Source organism: Pan paniscus, chromosome 7 (assembly GCF_029289425.2).
Source record: "Pan paniscus chromosome 7, NHGRI_mPanPan1-v2.0_pri, whole genome shotgun sequence".
Classification (NCBI taxonomy): domain Eukaryota; kingdom Metazoa; phylum Chordata; class Mammalia; order Primates; family Hominidae; genus Pan; species Pan paniscus.
The window spans coordinates 32,605,087-32,625,101 of NC_073256.2; the positions used below are offsets into that span (position 1 = coordinate 32,605,087).

Consider the following 20,015-nt stretch of genomic DNA (forward strand, 5'->3'; position numbering starts at 1 on the left):
GACAGTTAGTCCTATCTAAGGTCTCTGATGACAACTATGATCAACTTCCAGGCATGGGGGTGAGCCAGTCTTCAAATGATACCAGCCCTCAAATTCTGAGCTGTCTCAGCTGTCGCCCAGTGGAGCAGGTATCAGCTACCTCCACTGAAGGCTGTTGAAATTGCAGGTTGCGAGCAAAATAAATGCCATCAACTGATTTACAGCGACTCTGTTTTGGAGTAGTTTGCTACAGAGAAATAGATAACTAGAAAACCATCTGTTCCAGTAACGCACTCTGTAGACAATGAATCCAATCTAGAATCATGTGGTATACACAGCTGGCAAATGTCCAGTTTCCTTCAACAGTTTCTCAACTTTTCCTTGATCCCTGACCTTAATATCTTCCAAAATGTTTCTCAATTTCAGATTGTGCTAAATCTCTTCAAGTTAATGCTCAAGTTATACGTTTTTGTCTGATATAATATAGAAGTTTTTCTTCTTCCTTTAACGTCTTATCAGATGTTGCCTGATGTCTCTTTGGCCCATGACTGGTGGTAGTTACTTTCACTAGTTGACTAAGACTGTGACAGCCAGAGGTTCCCAATGGAGTTACTTTTCCCTCTATTAAAATTAATGTTTTAAAAATGTGCTTGGAATATATGAAAAAAATCATGTCTCATATCATTTTCTCCCGTTAGTCTCATCATCCATTGATAATTTTGCCTGAGATAAATACTACTCAGATCATTGTGAAATGGTGCTTTTCTAATCCTATGATTTCTTGTACATTTTTAGTTGGCATTCTATAGTAAAAATGATATTTATTCATTTATAATATGGATTCAAAGATTTTTATTTTATTCAATCAAACGTATTGTCATTATATATGTAAAATATATTATATATTTATATATACGAAGGCGTATATCTAAATATACAGTCATGTGTTGCTTAACAGGGTGATATTCTGAGAAATGCATCATTTGGTGATTTCGCCATTGTGCAGACATCACAGAGTGTATTTACCAAAAACCTGACAAACCTAGGCTAAGTGGTATAGCCTACTGCTCCTAAGCTACAAACCTGTACAGCATGTTACTCTACTGAATACTATAGTCAGCTGTAACACAATGTTAAGTATTCGTATATCTAAACACAGAAAAGGTACAGTAAAAATAATGATATAAAAGATTAAATAATGGTACACCCCTATAGGGCACTTCTAGTCCTGAAGCTTGCAGGACGAGAAGTTGCTCTGGATGAGTCGGTGAGTGGTGAGTGAATGTGAAGGCCTGGAACTTTACTGTCCACTACTGTACACTTTATAAACACTGTGCATAGAGGCGACGCTGAATTTATTTAAAAATATTTTTCTTGGCCAGTCACAGTGTCTGATGCCTGTAATCCTAGCACTTTGGGAGGCCGATCACTAGGTCAGGAGATGGAGACCATCCTGGCTAACACAGTGAAATCCTGTCTCTACTAAAAATATAAAAAAGTTAGCCGGGCGTGGTGGTGGTCGCCTTGTAGTCCCAGCTACTCAGGAGGCTGAGGCGGGAGAATGGCATGAACCCAGGAGGTGGAGGTTGCAGTGAGCAGAGATCATGCCACTTCACTCCAGCCTGGGTGACAGAGCGAGACTCCATCTCAGAAAAAAACAAAAACAAAAACAAAAACAAAAACAAAAAAATTCTTTCTTTCTTCAACAATAACCTTAACTTACTGTAACATTTTAATATTATATAATTTTTAAAAACTTTTTGACTCTTGCAAACACTTGGCTTAAAGCACAACCATGTATAGCTGTACAAAACTAAACTATTTCTTTCTTTCTGAATAATATTATTCAAAACTATTTTCTTTCTTTATACTCTTATTCTATAAGCTTTTCCCTATTTAAAGTTTTTCTAAAAAACATTTTTGCTAAACACCAAGAAAATACTCGTAGCCCAGGTCTACAAAGAATCAAGTTTATCAATATCACTGTCTTCCAGCTCCATATCTTGTCCCACTTGAAGGTCTTCAGAGACAATAACACAGATGAAGCTGTCATCTCCTATGATAAAAATGCGTTCTTCTGAAATACCTCCTGAAGGACCTGCCTGGGGATGTTCTCCAGTTTTTTTTTATAAGTAGAGAGTATAATCTAAAATAATGATAAAAAACTACAGTATACTATAGTAAATACATTAATCAGTAACAGTATTTACTATGATCAAGTATTATGTACTGTGCATAACTGTATGTGCTATAGTTTTCTATGACTGGCCGCAAAGTAGGTTTGTTTACATTGGCATCACGACAAACATATAAGTAGTATGTTGTGCTCTGACCTTAGGATGCTTATGACATCACTAGGTGATAAGAAATTTTATCTCCATCATAACCTCATGGGACCACCAATGTATATGTGGTCCTTCATTGGCTGAACATTATATAGCACATAATTATATATATATATATAAAATGTATATACATATATTTAATATACAATATTATATATGTTATATACATATATATGCCTCTGTGTGTGTGTGTGTGTGTGTGTGTGTGTGTGTGTGTGTGTGTGTGTGTGTGTATGTGTATGCTCAGCCCATAGAAGCATCTCCAAACTGGCTCACATGTCTTTTTGACATGTCCCCATCATTGAGCATTTTTCTTACTCTGTAGCACAGGAGACTTCAGTGTTTGGTATTTGATAATACTATTTTTACCAAGTGATAATTTTAAATAACATTACTGTTATTTATTTATTAGTTGTAAAATAAATACTTGTGCAGAAAAATAAAAAAAAAAACATGGTCAGTAGATAAACAAAGAAGAATGTTGAAAGTACAGGAAATGTGAATTGTATATCCACTATCAGAAATATAAAACGGTACTTCTTACTAGGTATCTGGAAATAGTTGATGCTTCTAGAGAAAATGTAAAAAGAGGGATAGAAGAAGATGGGTAAGTAATACTAGTTATATCCCCATAATACAGTAGCTCAAATTATATAAAGTTTATTTTCTCTCACATAACACTGAAGACATAGACATATGAATAGTCTGATTTCCTATATATCATGATGTTAAAAACACACATTACTGGCCAGGCACGGTAGCTCATGCCTGTAATCCCAGCACTTTGGGAGGCCAAGGTAGGCAGATCACATGAGGCCAGGAGTTTGAGACCAGCCTGGCCAACATGGTGAAACCCCCGTCTCTACTAAAACTACAAAAATTATCCAGTGTGATGGTAATTGTGCCAAAATTGTTCCAGCTTTGGTCCTAAGTTATTTTCACATGTCTTTTTTTTTCCTCATCAAAACCCTATGTGGTAAGTGCTTCTTATAATGGTCCTTTAATAGAAGAAAAAACAAGCCTAGAGAGATTCATACTTTGTACAGTACAGTAGGCAGAATAACCTCTTTTGTCCTGCCAAAGATGTTCATACTTTAGATTCTAGAGACTGTGAATATATTATTCTACACAGCAAAAGAGATTTTGCAGATGTAATTTAGGCTCCTAATAAATTGACCTTAAAATAGGAAGTTTATCCTGGATTAGCCAGGTATCCAGGTAATGCAATCTCAACAGTGCAACCTGGTAATGTATTCCCAACAGCTATAAAAGCTGACTAGATGGTACCCACCTAGATTGAGGGTCAGTCTGCCTCTCCCAGTCCACCGACTCAAATGTCAATCTCTTTAGCAACCACCCTCACAGACACAGCTAGGAACAATACCTTGCATCCTTCAATCCAATCGAGTTGACACTCAATATTCACTATCACAGTGGAGAAATTCAAGCCATGAGAGGAATTTGACTCACTGTTACTGGAGGCTAGATATTTGGAAACCATGAGCAGTCTGCGTGAGCAGCCACCAGTGCAAATACCAGGCCCTGAATGATGGCCAGCAAGGAGAAAAAGTAACTATGACCAAGTCTTGCATACCATATTGTATATATATAGTTTTTTATGTTTGTTTGTTTTGAGATGGGGTCTCAATCTGTTGCCCAGGCTGCAGTGCAGTGTCAGGATCTTGGCTCACTGCAACCTCTGCCTCCTGGGTTCAAATGATCCTCCTGCCTCAGCCTCTCAAGTAGCTGGGACTACAGGCGCCCACCAGCACACTGGCTAATTTTTGTAGTTTTAGTAGAGATGGGGGTTTCACCATGTTGGCCAGGCTGGTCTGAAACTTCTGACCTCAAGTGATCTGCCCTCCTTGGCCTCCCAAAGTGCTGGGATTACAGGCATGAGCCACTGCGCCTGGCCAGTAATGTATGTTTTTAACATCATGATATATAGGAAATCAGACTATTCAGTGATACATGGCAGGATAAATTATATCTCCAAGAGATTTTGCAGGTCTAAGACCTAAAGCTATAAGAGACACTTTAAACATCAAATGGAGAGTTTAAAAACCTCTACACAGAGAAGTGAGTTGATATAACCACTTTTTTGGTGGCTGCAGGTGGAGGCGGGGGAATGAACTGTCCTGTTTTATGACTGTTCTCCCATTTCACCTATTATTTAATTATATTTTCAAGAAGGTTTGCTTTCACAAAACTATATGAAACATTTAAAGCTTAAAAAAATAAATCATGAAGAGGACCGTTGGTAAGGTGCTTAGAGGAAACAGCTTATTTTGTGAATATGGCATTCTTTATTATTTATACACTTCAAAACCTGAAATCAGGATTCACCTGGAGACTTGAGGGGAAGTTGGGGTGGTACTAATATTTAGTGTCTTGGGAATTTTTATTCTCAGTAAGTTTGAAAAGCAACTAGAAAACTGAGTTGAGTGACTGATCCAGGTCTACAAACTTTAATGCTTCAGCAGAGAAAATGAAGTGATTGCAGGTTCCTTTTCTCAGCACTTAATCTAATCACATTTCTTCATGGACTATTTGGACAAAGCAGCTCCATCCTGCTGCCGGAGTGTTACCGCATTCTTGGCATTTGGACAGTGAAGAAGAGCCATGGCCTATCTAATAGAAAGGCTGAATCCAAAGCTGACCCCATCGCAGTGTGCCAATTTAATAGACAAGAACAAGGATGTAGAAGATGAACTAATAAAAACAAACCAGAAGATATTGATTGTAACCCAGAAGCATGGTGTTTAATTTAAAAGACAGCTCCTCAGAAAGTCCTTTCTTCTGTTGTCAAACAAGCATCGGAACTTGCCTAGACTTCCAACCATTCAATTAGAATGGAGGCAAAGGACTGATAGTCTTGGCTTTCAAACAAACACTCGGGCACTGGGTAGACACAGAGTTGGATTTCACCATTCTTTCAGGTTTTTAGTTTTAATTGCTACTGTCTAAAAAAAAGCAGATATGCTTTCTCTTGGTATATTTAACTGCTGTCCTCTTTTACATCATAGAAAAAAAAATAGGTCTAGATCTAAGTCTAACTAATAGCTTTTAATTTACCATGAAACAATTCTACGGGGCTGATGTCTTTCACTTTTTAAAGCAGAGTGGCTTATTCATGAAATTTGTTTTCTAAAGTTAATATACTATGTGGAATACGAATGAAACTGCAGATTGCAGTTGATTGATTCTGCCTGAAAGCACTAAATTTAAGAGACTTCTGTGTGTAAAGGTTTATTCCTTTTTTTGTTGTTGTTGACTAGGTCTCAAAAGATAATTGAATTAAGTCATACCTTCGGCCAACAGTAGGGAATACAAAATAAAAATATAGTTTTCAATTGTGCATAGGTGAGCTAAAGTATAAAACTCCTATATATTCAGTGATAGAGGACACGTTAAGGTCAAATAAATATCATTATAGTAAGACAAGTAATGTCAAGAGTGGAACATTACAAACCTTAAGCATGTGATTGCTCTTTATGGTGATGGGGTATTGATAGATGGTGGTGTTCAGGTATGTGTTTACCATTTTACTTCTGTGTCCTCACACCCATGAGTATCTGAATGTATCAGGTAAATTCCTGCTGCTTTGTAGGTAGAGTGAACATAAATATCATGAGCTACCCTAGATCTGTGACTCATTATAGTCATAACTGATTTTGCCTCAGATATACAGACATATCCCTTGTCTAAATGAATCCATCCACTGAAGTCATCCTGAAAGACAAGTTCCTTTATAAAATGGCATTGCTCAAAAAATATAAAGCTGCAAGGCATGCATTTTAATTCCTATAAATATTGCTTAAATAGAAAACATTTGTGCCACAAATTTGAAATTCTAGAATAAACTTCACACATATCTCTCATCACATGTAACTTTGAAGTCCTGTCAGCACAGGTATCTAATTTATATGAAGCACCCTAGAGTCAATGTCTCTTTGTACTGCTATTTGTCAAATGATTCAAGCACTGCTTTAAAGTATATGTGAGGTTACTAATCAATCTTAATGCTCTAAATCTCCATGCTATGCTACGCACATTTTTTTCCTCTAAGCACATGAAATTCTAAATTATATTTGCCTTTGATATTTTTATTTTTCTTTCTTTAAGGAATATCACGGGAAAGAATGAAGCTGTTATCAAGTTAATATCTGCTATTCTGGTAAGGAGTAAAGTCCTGGCAAGAATTACTTTGTCTATGTGCCTGTGCATATGTTTGTAACTCTAGGGTGTGTAAGTGGTAAATGGGCTCTTCTAGGAGACACAGAAATGTGATTGGATAGTGAAGAGAGTTCTAATCAAATTAAATATTCTCTAATTTACCATTTATTGATTAACAATATTCACCCTATTGTACATCTGCATCAGGTTAAAGGTCAACATTGTTTGCTATGGGCAGTCTCATAGTTTGTGGGTGTTTCTTTCATTCTAAGTATTATGTTCCAACCTTTTACAATAATCTGCTTGTAATTTTATTATTTTATTAAGATCATCTGAAAGTATATGACATAGACTTCTAATTAAGTAGGGGTGTCTGAGATAGTTGGAAAATATAGATCAATCGAGAACATTATAAAGAATAAATGCAATACTATGTGCATATATTTGAGACAGAGAAAGAAATGAAAAAAGAGAGCCAGTGTGAAACATATGTATGTATATCTATACATACAGTCACATAAGTCACATGTACACATCACACACACATAGACACATTTTACACACACATGGGATGGGGAAGGAGAAGCAATAGGAGGAAGAAGGGAGAGAGATAGAAAGGGAAAGGGAGAGAGAATAGATAACTGCCTTAAGGCACTGAATTAAAAAGCAGAAAAACTTAGATTTTTCAGGAAGCACTTTCTTGCCAATTTGGGCTAAGGAAGCACTTAGTCCAAGCAACATTTCAAGGATGGCATCGGGGCTACTAAGCAAAAGCAGAAAATGAATGTGACTATCTGCCTTTACTTCGCTGGAACAATTATGAGACAGGCAAAGGTAATATAAATATCAGAAGTGAAAATTCCATGAGATCGTAAAAGCTGCCAAGAACTCTAGAATCTCCCTTTACTTATGATTGTAAAGTACCCAATGAGAATATCTGAATATGGATTAAATAAACATTTGATAAGTGTGTAATGTCCTAGAATTTATCTCAGGATTATGTTGGTCTCAAGAGTGATGACCAATAGGCATTACCAGGGTTCAAAGATTATTAATATTGCCCAGTTCCCCTGAAGGCATTTCTCCCCTAAGGAACCTCACTTACTCACCAACAAGCAATTCAAATGTTAGTGCTCAGGGCCCTAAAACTAATGTCCTTTCCGATTTGTCTGTGTTCTATGCCAAACAGAACTCTCTTTCTCTCTCTTTGTCCCTGCTCTCCTAACTCAGGACTCAAGACGGTCAATCTGTATCCCCCATACGTGCCTCCTTTCCTAGCCTTCCCAAGAAGTCTTAAGAAAAACGGACATCAACCAGGTGAGTATTCATGGGGACCATCCTGAACACTCACCCAATGGTGGAGGCTCCACCCTCTCAGCAGAACTTGCTCCCAAGGGACAGGAGGGACAGGCGTAGGGGTAAGGGTGGTAGGATTTGATTCAGGCCAGGGGATACCCAGTGAGGGTTCCCATTCAATAATCCCTGTTGAATTTCATCACCATTTAATAACACATCTTTTTATTTTATTTTACTTTCGAGAGAGGGTCTGGCTCTGTCACTTGTGCTAGACTGCACTGGCATGATCTTGGCTCACTGCAGCCTTGACCTCCTGGGCTCAAGCCATCCTCCCACATCAGCTTCCTGAGTAGCTGGGACTATGGACACACACCTTCATGCCTGGTTAATTTTTAAAAATTCAAGGTCTCACTATATTGTCCAGGCTGGACTTGAATCAAGCAATTCTCTCACCTCTGTCTCCCAAAGTGCTGGGATTATAGGCATGAGCCACTATGTCCCGCCAATACACCTTTTTAAACTTTTAAGTTCAGGAGTACATGTGCAGGTTTGTTACAGAGGTAAACTTGTGTCATGGGGGTTCATTGTACAGATTATTTTGTCACCCAGGTATTAAACCTAATACTTATTAGTTATTTTTCCTGATCCTCTCCCTCCTCCCAACCTCCACCCGCTTACAGGCTCCAGTGTGTGTTGTTCCCCTCTATGTGTCCATGTGTTCTCATCATTTATAGCTCCCACTTATAAATGAGAACATGTGATATTTGGCTTTCTGTTCCTGCATTAGTTTAATACACCTTTCTTGAAATCAACACAGGCCCTCTTGTCTCTGACATTTGCAGTATCAATATTATCATCATTTATAAATACAAAGAGCCAACACAACCTCTTCATTATGTACTGAGCTCATTCTCATCACACAACTACACACACATGCATTTAATTTGACCACTAAAGTTATTATCATTTCAATCATTCAGATGAGGGAAAATCAGAGGCATCCAGAGTTGAATATATTGAGAGGCAGAGGCAGGATTCAACCCAAACAGCCCAAGAACAAAGTTGATGTTCTTCAATTGCCATGCTAACTGCTCTCACCTGACCCACAGGACTGTTTGACCCAAATTAATATGGATAGATACCCATGAGCTGTTTCCAAACTCAAGTTTGGGAAACATTAAGTCAAATATACTTTATTATTTTCTTCTTGTTTTTTAAAATGTAGACCTCCTTGGGTACTTTCAAGGGATTGTTAAATATGTTATCAAAATAAAATTTGTCATGGTTGTGAATCAAGTAATTCAGAAGAGATTGTGCTTAAAATTGTCATCAAATTATTCCCCAATCCTGGTCCCACTTTTACCTTTTTAAAAATTTTAATTTCAGCTGGTGGTTGACTTTAATGACCCCAATATTACAATAATGACTTTTAAATAATATGTGTATAGCATTAGTTTTTTATTTACATACTTTTGAGGATAATTATGAAAGCCATATAAAATTAATTTAGTTTACTTTTATTATAACTTCCCCCTTACTTAATTCTAAAGTTAAAATTTCCATTTTAGTTCCTTCGCACGTCTTTTATTTTAAAATAATACTCCCAAATTATTATTTGTTAGTCCCCTTTACTCAGAATTTGCATTTCATCTCCACCCCGCCCAGCCACATCATTTTCTTCCCCCTATCTCCACCTGAGAGATGGCTTTACTTTTATGTCATTGAGGCTGCTAATATTTGCATTCTCTTCTACAACCACAAGCAGTGCCTTTCATTTGAAGACTACTTGAAAAACAAACGTTGTGATTATGTAAGACTCTATTTTAGGCATAGGAATCATCCATCTTATTAAGAAGCTTCTTGTGCAGTTGTATATTCTTTAAAGAAGTAAACAGTTTTCCAAGACCTCCATCTACAGTACCTGTAACTTTCAGCTTTTCAGCCCCAATGGTAATCTCATCTTCATCTGCAGAAAACAGCACCCTGCCATCTTCACTGGCTCTCACTTCAAATCTTTTACACTGAGCTTCCACAGCATCAGCTCCTATGGTCAGAGGAAAGGTTTAAAAATGAAACTGGTATGCAGGAAACCATTAACATGTATTTTTTGGAAAAAGACTAGAAATGCATATATTATTTAATTTGTTTATCTCTGCTGTATGTTTTGCATCTGAGTTAGTATTTTTAAATTGTCCCCATTTTCAGGAGGCTAATTTGGGAACGTACTTCTGTGCTAGGCTGGTTAGGCATACAGGTGACCTCTGGATGTCTGACATAGTGTGTGAGTTTAGCCAGTTAAGAGCCCTTCACATATCCACAAAAAGAGACAATGTTTGCTTTGTTCTCTGTTGCAGGCTGAAACCTTGGCGTCATACCTGGCACCTGCTGGATGCTTAATAAGTACTTGTGGACTGAGTGACTCTCATGCCTTCCCTCTGCAGTGTAGACAATAGTACCCATGCTTGCTACATCACGGAGGACTTGTTAAGCATTATTCAATTATGAATCTTTAGTTAGTCTACATGTCATAGATTCTAATATTGATGTTTTCTACCCTTTAATATAAGTGAATTTTAATCCATTTTATAGTACATCTTGAAATTATCTATATAATTTTCTTAGTGGTACCTAATGTATCTTCCAATCAATAATTTCCCTGATTTATTGAAAAATGGTATTAAATAAATGTAATTATAAAACCAACTTACTGGCCAATTCTACACACTGATCTATACACAAAACTCAAAGCCAGCTTCCGTATTTAGAAAACACAATTCGTTTGAGTATTAGGCTTCGGCAAGAAAATCTAACTGAGCCTTGAAGGTGAATGTTAACTGAGGAGGAAGAAATTTGAGATAATGGACAGCGATAATTCATCTTCCCATAATATCAATTTCTTTCTTTGGACATAACACTTTTGGCATATGGATCTATAGTTCCCGCTCCTATTAAGATAGGAAACCTTCCTCCTCTTCTATGTATATTAAAAGCTCTTATCAGATAGAACCCAGCTGAGTCAGGGAAGTAGGAATCACACATGTGGGGCATAGTTCTTTTCATTTGTCTTTATGTATTCACGTTATTTATTAGATCTATGACACCCAGGAGCTCAAAGCAGGACATCATCTTTGTATTCCAAAATATCCTTAAATGGGGAGATGTGTCGCTTCTAGTAGCACCAGTAGATGAATATTAAATAGATGAATGAATACTTCAGCTTTCATCCATTCATTGGTCCCTAACCCCACCTCAGCACTACTCCCAGTGCTAGCCAATAGGCTGCAAAAACTTACTCCTCCCCATCATCATAGCTGCTGAGGAGCATTCATCAAGAGAAAAAATAATTTAAAACCCTAATAACATGTAAGCTAATTTCTCCAAAAGCCATATGTATTTTTTTTAATATTCTGAAACTACATACATGCTTCCAGGACCACATAAAAATTTGAAAAGCTTCAACTAGGGCTATGCTAAGTAAGATTAAAACTAATGTTAAACTTTTGGGCTGTCAAGTTTAAAATAACCGATTTTTAAAAATAGAATTCATGCTTTTTAAAAATTTTTAAATAAAGACCTTTCCTTATATAATTTAATGAAAATATGGAAACCATTGAAGACCTATTGTCCTTGGTCAGAGTTGTTGCATTTGATCTTGAAAACATTATTTTGACAGCTTGTATTCATTTGAGTGTGATTTGTTCTAATAATAGTCTAATCTTATTTTGTGCTATAGATGACAATGAGCCATAGTAATCCAACTATTGGGTGATGTTCAAAAAACTGTGCCAGAGGCCAATGTGTTAATACATGTGACTTACTCTGAGGGACCCAGGCACACATTAACCCTGAACTGCCTGAAAGGTATTATAGATATCTTACACATAAAACCTCAATATTTACAGTACATTGCTTCCTTCAAATATACTCAGTTGCTGAGCATAATTGATTCTCAAAATATATCGCTGACTTTAATGGCATAGATGTACATTAGACAACATTAAACACACACACCCACACACACATAATACCAAGACTTTTCTTGGCATAACACTTAATGTCATTATATGAAAGATACATTATTAACATAAAAATCCTACATTGCATGACATATAAACCGTTAGAAAAATAAGTGGAGAGGTGTCTGGATATGGTGAAGTGAGGTGAAACCTTAATTCATTAAATGTAAATAAGCAAAGGCAAATAAGCAAACAAGAAAATATTTACGCACATAGATGAGATGCATCTAAGCCATAAATAAATGCATGCAGAGTCATCCAATTGAAAAAGAGATATAAAAATTCATACTGCAGACTACACTTTATTCATCATATTAGCATAATTACAGAAGGCAAAATTACAAGCAATTAGCAATGCATTGATAGTAAATAAATATTCTAAATCAGAAAATAATTTTGAATATATTGCATTTACATACATTGCTTTTCTTTCCTGCAAATGGAAAATGATATGTTCTTGGGGATATAGTCAATTATTAGGGATATTTATGCTTAAAGTTAATATATTAGGCTTTATGAAACTGATTTTATTATATTCTAAGATGCGCTGTGTTACTTATCTGTTTTTCATGTAACATCACATGTTCTCTAAGATAGGTCAAGGCAGGATTCAGTTGCTCAGAGAAGCAACAATGCCCCATTCAATCTTAATCCACCAATGATGCTGCCAGTGTTGCAGGAAAGCAATGTGTCTAGATGACTCTGGGTAAGGAGCTCTGATTCCTTAACAAGTAGATCATGGGTGATGGGATTATCTGGGTAGTGCTATATTTTCTTAGTCATCTTAAACACCAACTTGCTAACTAAAGTACCAAGACTAAACACTTCCTTAGGAACATCTCTGAGAAAGTTTATGTCAATAAACTCACAATCAACAAAGAGAAGTCAAGGATAGAAGAAGGAAAGAGAATTGGCAAGAAAAAAAAAGATGTAAGCAAAATAATAGGTTCCATAAAAAGATTGGAGTATTAGATATATGTGCAAATATTTTCTCTAGTTTTTTAAATGTTCTATATACAGTCTTAAAAGAACAAACCACCACCATCACCAAGGACAAGCATAAAGCCAATTTCTTGCTTCTCTCAGAGATGGCTCCATCACTTTTTTTGAACATTCACATCTGTTGCAGTCTTAATCAACAGCCAAAGTCATCTTTGGCTGACAAGGAGAGATAATTCACTAATTTAAATACTGGTCTTTGTATGTTCTACAGTACATCGGTCAAATACATGAATTGGAAATTTTTCTTCTATTACATAAAAATCTTCAAAGAGGCTCAAATATATATTTTCAAGATTCCTCTTGGTACTATTTAGCAGTAATTGAAGGAAAACAAAACAAAGATAAAAATGGATACAGCTGCTTGTTTCTAGTGTGTCTTCCTCAAACTTGTCATGATCATCCTTTCTTTTCTATATAACTCTTCACTTTAATCTTAGATGCCTGTCAGTATTTTCAAGGCCTTGAAGAATAGTATTACTAAAAGATTCAAAATTTCCACAAGGAAAACAAAAATGAGATTCTAAATTACCAACTAAACTCTATATTCAGAAATTCCTGGTTTAGAATTGCTGTGGGCCAAATCAATCAACCAACCAACAACAAACTAGGTTTAAAACAAAACAAAATAAGCTGCTTTCATGAAATATAAATATAAATATACACTGTAATATGGTTTGGTTGTCTCCCCACCCAAATTTCATATTGAATTGTAGCTCCCACAATTGCCACATATCATGGGAGGGACCCAGTGGGAGGTAATTGGATCATGGGGGCAGGTCTTTCCTGTGCTGTTCTCATGAGTGTGAATAAGTCTCATGAGATCTGATGGTTTTATAAAGGGGAGTTTCCCTGCACAAGCTCTTATATTCCCGGCTGCCACCTAAGATGTGACTTGCTCCTCCTTGCCTGCAGCCATGACTGTGAGGCCTCCCCAGCCACGTGGAACTGTGAGTCCATAAACCGCTTTTTCTTTATAAATTAGGCAGTCTCAGGTATGTCTTTACTAGCAGTGTGAAAACGGACTAATACGCATTGTGAGTTCTTTTATTTTACCCTATGCTAGTCATTAAGAACTCATTGTGCAACATTTGCAGAAAATCTGTTATATGAGATCCCTGGAAAAGGAATTGTCTACTTTTTCTTTACTTTGTCCCTAGATTTTCCAAACAAAACTTCAAGTTAACCATTTAGCGGACTTACTATATGCTAGGCAGCAATGGAAGCATTTTACAAATATAAATTAATTAATTTAATCCTCATAACAATCATGGGAGGTGATCCCTATTTGACCGATGAGGAAACCAAGGCACTAAGATTTAAGAAATGTTCCTAATATGTTATACGTAATGCACTCTAGAGTTAGGATTCAAGCCAAGGCTGTTTGAGTACTAAGTCCTAAGTGCTAAGTCCTAAGAGCTAAGGGAGTCTTTGTGTGGCTCTATTATATTCCTAACTTTTATACCTCCTGGAGAAGGTACGACTTGACATTCCACAAGATTAATATTTGGGGGAACTTTTTTGCTAATGATGTATAACAAAATTAAAAATAAATTTCTGAAGAATGTATGTTGACTCTTCCTTCCTCTGCCAGCTACTGTCTCCCCCTGCTCCCAGTACCCCATCCTCCTAAGACCCTTGGCTGACAACCTTCTTGAAAGCATCTTATTGAACACCATTTTCAATTCCTCCATTCGTAGTCTCCTTAAAGCCAACTCCAATCAGGCATTATCTCGTCAGTATTACCAGTAACTTCCAAGTCAGTAAATTAAGGGGCCAATCCTTGATTTTTTACCTTACTTGATCTTTTAGGAGAATCTGACACACTTTCATTCACTTTTGCTGGAAATCTTTGCCTCACTGGCTCCCAGGACATCCCTCTGCTGCTTACTACCTCCTTTGTCACCCATGTCCATCTCCTTTACCAACAACACACTTCCTGTAGCCAGTCCACAGGGGTATGTGGGGCTGGCTATCTTTCGCTAGTAATTGTCCAGTTCTGTTATGAGCATTATTTTCTCTGACCAAAGCAATTGATTCAAGCATAAGCAGTTGACTCCAACACTCCCCTGATACAAGTTTTGAAAAAGAGCCATATTTTTGTAAGACTATAGGTACCGAGCATGATATGAACTTGGAGCTTTTAAGGCTAGCTGTACCTCCATATGGATGCAGTCTGCTTGAGAATTCATCCAGTTAGTGAAAAAAGAAAGAAAGGGCTGAAAGGCAGAGACCAGCATAGAACGACACTCTTGGAGAAATTGCTGAAACAGCTGGATGGAGTCAGAAACAAACTTTCCTATTACTTGCATCAGTAAGTTAAACACCCCAGGAATACTTGAATACTTTGTAAATTTTAAATTGGGTTCTTTCACTTGATTTTTTTTTTTTTACTTTTCATTTATTCTTTGAGTTTTCATGTATTATTTTCTGTATCTCTCATCTTAACCTTTATTAAATAGAAGTTTTAGAAATCTTCCACTTTCAACAATCACTGCATCTCCCCCCGCACCGAATCCACACTTACAAATCCTCAGTACTTAATTAAAAGAAAAAATATGCTCTAGCATTTCCTGAAGTAATGCTGTGAGGAAAGGTACAAAAATATTCTGAGGTGAATTTTCTCATAGCCTTTGTATTAGGTAAACTACATTTCTATTTAGACAATTTCAAACCTGATCTTAATGGCATAAATATTATATTTCTAACACTTGTATTCTTAGATCTTTTTATTCCTAAAATAGTAATATTAATAAAGGAATTGTGTGACTACCTAGCAAGCCATTTAATAAACTAACACCAGAATGTGATATTCATTCCTGGGACTGGCCTCTATGAATTTTAAGAGGATAAGGTAAAAATGATCTCTCTATCCACTTCTATTGACTACATTGTCTAAGAGAAGTGAATGCAGATGGCCTCGACCCACTGTTTTATTTAAGGGGCCCAATGGAACAACATATGTACAAAATATTGTTTTTACATTGTATACAAACATAAAATGGCAATATTTCCAAACTGTAGCTAGAACAAAGTTGATGGGTGAGATATTATTTTGTAAATATTTTTTACACCTCATGGTCATTCAAATAGGTACATGTCCTTTTTGATTCGTTAAGAAAAAAATAGAAACAAAAAATGGCATGTCACATGCAATGAACAAATACTATGAGAATTATTACGTAAGCGTAGAATCAATGAATACTTAAGGAATGAAAGGAGATTGTGATTAACTGCATTTCAGGTCATTACTTTTGAAGAAAAAAAGGATAATAGTCCTAGTGTCTTCTGGTAATCTCACATTCGCTAAATTCATTTTGGCAGTTGTTAATGTCAAAAATGTTACTGTATAATTTATGGAAGGTATGTGGGTAGAAGGTGGAAGTTGCAAACCCATTTCTTGAAAATATTTTACTAAAATGTTTTGCATTGCATCTTGTTACTTTTTATTTCTAATATGTGTTTCATTAAAAAAAAAACTAACACCTCAGAATTTTTTTTCTTTTTCTCATTTATCATCCCTGGTCTTCGGCTACATTTTGACACATGTATCAGGGTAGTTTTGCATAAGTTGTTCATACTTCATTTTTCTTTCTACCATGCATTTTCTGATATTTTGTTTCAAATAACATCTTAAAAAGAGACCTTCATGTTGCACTTTAAACACAATTATGAAGAGTTGGTGCAAAGTTTTCTAATTTATTTTTATGCATGTTTCCTCTAAACTATATGTAACATAACTTGTTTAGTTGCAGAAGTAAAATTTGCAGATGTATTCAACTGGTAGTATAATCTCCTAGTACCGATTCAGTACAAGTTCCACATGAAATTTCAAATTTTTTCTCTATTTTAAAAATATTCTATTTTGAATATTTTTCACTTAAATATCATACTGAAAGGCATTTTAAAAGTACATATATTTACATTTTCTAACATAAAAAATCGTATACAGAAACCATTTTAAATGGAGAATGTATTGTCTCATTAAAATGTTATCAAAGAGTTTCTATCTTTTCTTGAGTACCTCCTAATATATTTATTTATCCTACCACTTATGCCTTTTAATAAGGATATCTGAGCTATGCTTATTGACATTTAGTTTTTATATAAAAATTATTCTATGTTTCATCTTGATAACAGTAAGATTTCTTGTTTCTGAAATTCATTTAGTGGAAACATGCTTTTAGTGTCATAAATCAGTGAATTAAATGCTGAACAAGAATAAATGTCAAAATTAACAATTTAAAAAATCCTATTATATAACTGTTTCATTACAATATCTTAGGCAACTGCGTTACTATTTTTTTTATAGCTAGTGTATATGGAATGCTTAGAATTGCTTGCTTTGAAGAGTATTATTTGTGGTTCCCAAAGAAGTATCACAGAAAGTTGGGTTTCTGAAAAAGATGACCAGATAAGGTATTTGCATTCAAGCTCTTATATAACAAATGATGACCTAGTGTATTATGCAAGAGAATAATCTTCCAAATTCCACACAACAAAGACTTATTTTTTGTTCATGCCCATTTCCAGCATGGGTCAGCAAACATGCTTCAATTACTGTAATCACCTACAAATTCAAATGATGAAGGCTTCATCTCCACACAGTCTTTCAAGATTGTGGCAACAAGAGAAAGGGATATGGCCAACTCAGCACTGCCTCACCTTTCATTTGGAAGGAACACATCACATTTTATTTCATTAGCAAATGAAAATTACATTGCCTGGTCTGTTTTTAGACATGCAGGAATGAATAATCCCACTGCTAAACTGAAAGGATTATTGGTTAACAGCACAAACGGCGCCATGCCTCTCAAAGGCCATGGTGGAAAAATGAATCTTGGACTTATTTTCTCATGTAAACAGCTATAAAACTGGGCAAAATGTTTGTTGTAATTGTCTTTCAGATATTAGACAAAAGACAACAGGATGGTGATCTCTGAGGCAAAGAAATACAACGTGTACTCCACATTCATTACATCGTTTTCCTAAGGACCATGTGCAAATCACAGTACAGGGAAATAGAGCCCATAGGTGTTGGCAGGTAGCAGGAGGAGAGATGAGATTTCAGGAAATTGATATGGACAGAATTTGTGGGGCAATGAAATGGAGAAAGGGAGCTGAGCTTACAAGGCTCTCCAGAAAACTTATAGGAGCACTCTTCAATCTTTGCAAAAAGGCTGCATTGTACATGGACAGGATGATACCATATGATAATTATTAGATAAAGACTACTAGGGAATGTGTGAGATGAACAAAGTTATCAATGCAAAATTCTAGACGTTGGGCTTCCAACCAGAGTGTTGGTATTTCCCTAAGCACCCTGGACATGAAGTTGAGGCCCCTGAGTGCCACAGTTTAGAACTAAAACTATTTGGACTGTAAAATAATAACTATTTTAGATTCAGTCTAGAAAGTCTAAAATCATACTTGAACAGGAGCAAGTTGATATGCTAATAAACTAACTTCCTGCTTTGAGAGTTTTTTTTTTTTAAGAGAGACAACAACATTTATTCTTTCCTAAAATTACTAGATGTGCAAAAATGTGGGAAAATTGACACTAACCAGGAGAAAAATCAGCAATAGAATGGGGCCCAGATTTGCTCCATATGCTAGAGTTAGCAAAGATATGAAGTTATTATAAACATGTTCAAAGATGTAAAGGAAGACGGACATAATGAATGAACAGAAGATGAATCCTAGCAAAGAAATTGATTTTAAAAGTAAGAAAAAAGAAGGAAAATGAAATGCATAGGGCTGAAGAATTCAATATGTTAAGTGAAAAAAATCAGCAAATGGGACTAAATTCGCGTATTATAATTCCTTCTGAAGAAGAAAGAATTAGTGAACTTGAAAAGGTGTGTATAACAACTCTCCAAATGAAACAGTACAGATAAATGAAGACTAGGAAAAGCATAAATACAACGTCCATGAACCTGTGAAACAAGTAAAAGAGGCTTAACTAAAAAGCCAATACTGGAGATTAAACTGAACATTAAAAACTACTCAAGTGATGAAATGGAGCAGGAACAGAGGATAAAATAAACAAAAGATAGAGGAGATGTACAGGAAACACAGCGAGATGATAGACAAATGGAAACATATCAATAATTGCATTTTAAATATAAATGGACAGACACTAAACACTGCCATAAAATTCTTACAAAAACAAAAATTTAAAGTTTACAAATCTTACAAGAGATATATTTGAAATATAAAAACAGACATGCTAAAATACATGACTGCAAACCTTTTAATAAGATATTAGAATGGTTATATTAATAACTGCTAAGTAAACCTCAAAACAAGGAGGATAAAGAGATTTAAAAAGCTACTTTGTAATGAGAATAATAATGAAAAATAGAGTTTCAAGCAACATGAAAAGTAAAACAAAATATATAGAATAAATAGATAAATCCAATCCAATACAATTTTCATACTTAACTTAAAAATTATACAGACAGGTAAGTGACCTGGAATAGTTAACACAATCTTTAAAAAGAACAAAATTGAAACACTTTACCTGTTTTAAAGACATACTATCAAACTACATTAATCAAGACACTGTGATATTGCATAACGATAGAAAATACATCAGTTTATCAGAATAATGAGTCCATAAACAGACTCAATGCATGCAGTCACATGTACATGGTTCAATTGATTATTTTACAAGGATGCCAAACAATTTTATGGAGAAGAAAATGTGTTCAACAAATGTAGCTGATACACTTGAGCATACAAGTTCTTCTAATTTAAATTTACTGGTATTCCTGACAGAGAGGAGACTGAATGAAACACACAAATTCATAATGAAATAATGAAAGACACAAACTCAAGAAGTTCAATGTATGCCCAGCCTACTCCCAAGAAATAAAATCCCCACCTAAGCACATCTTAGTGAATATGCAGAACACCAAAAAGAAACAACACTGAGAAAATAAAGATAAATTACCTTCAAAGAGCAATATTTAACCTAATACTGACCTCTCAATATGAAACGGAAATAAAATAATGGAATATGGTGTGCCTTGCCAGGGCTGCTATAATAAAGACCACAATCTGGGTGGCTTAAACAATATAAATGTATTGTCTCACAATTCTGGAGGCTAGAAGTCTAAAACAAAGGTGTCAGCATAAATGCTTCCATCTTAAAGGCTCTGAGAAAAGGATTTGTTCTAGACTTCTTTTCTTCCAATATCTC

General features: G+C 35.5%; 1 protein-coding gene across 1 annotated transcript in view; it reads right to left on the reverse strand.

Moving 5' to 3' along the window:
* Positions 1-20,015, reverse strand: part of SGCZ (sarcoglycan zeta) — a 1,177,568-nt gene that overhangs the window by 73,596 nt on the left and 1,083,957 nt on the right. Inside the window, exon 5 of the mRNA XM_063606664.1 lies at positions 9,718-9,840. Coding sequence (XP_063462734.1) covers positions 9,718-9,840 — 123 coding nt within the window. The remainder of the gene's footprint in view (positions 1-9,717; positions 9,841-20,015) is intronic.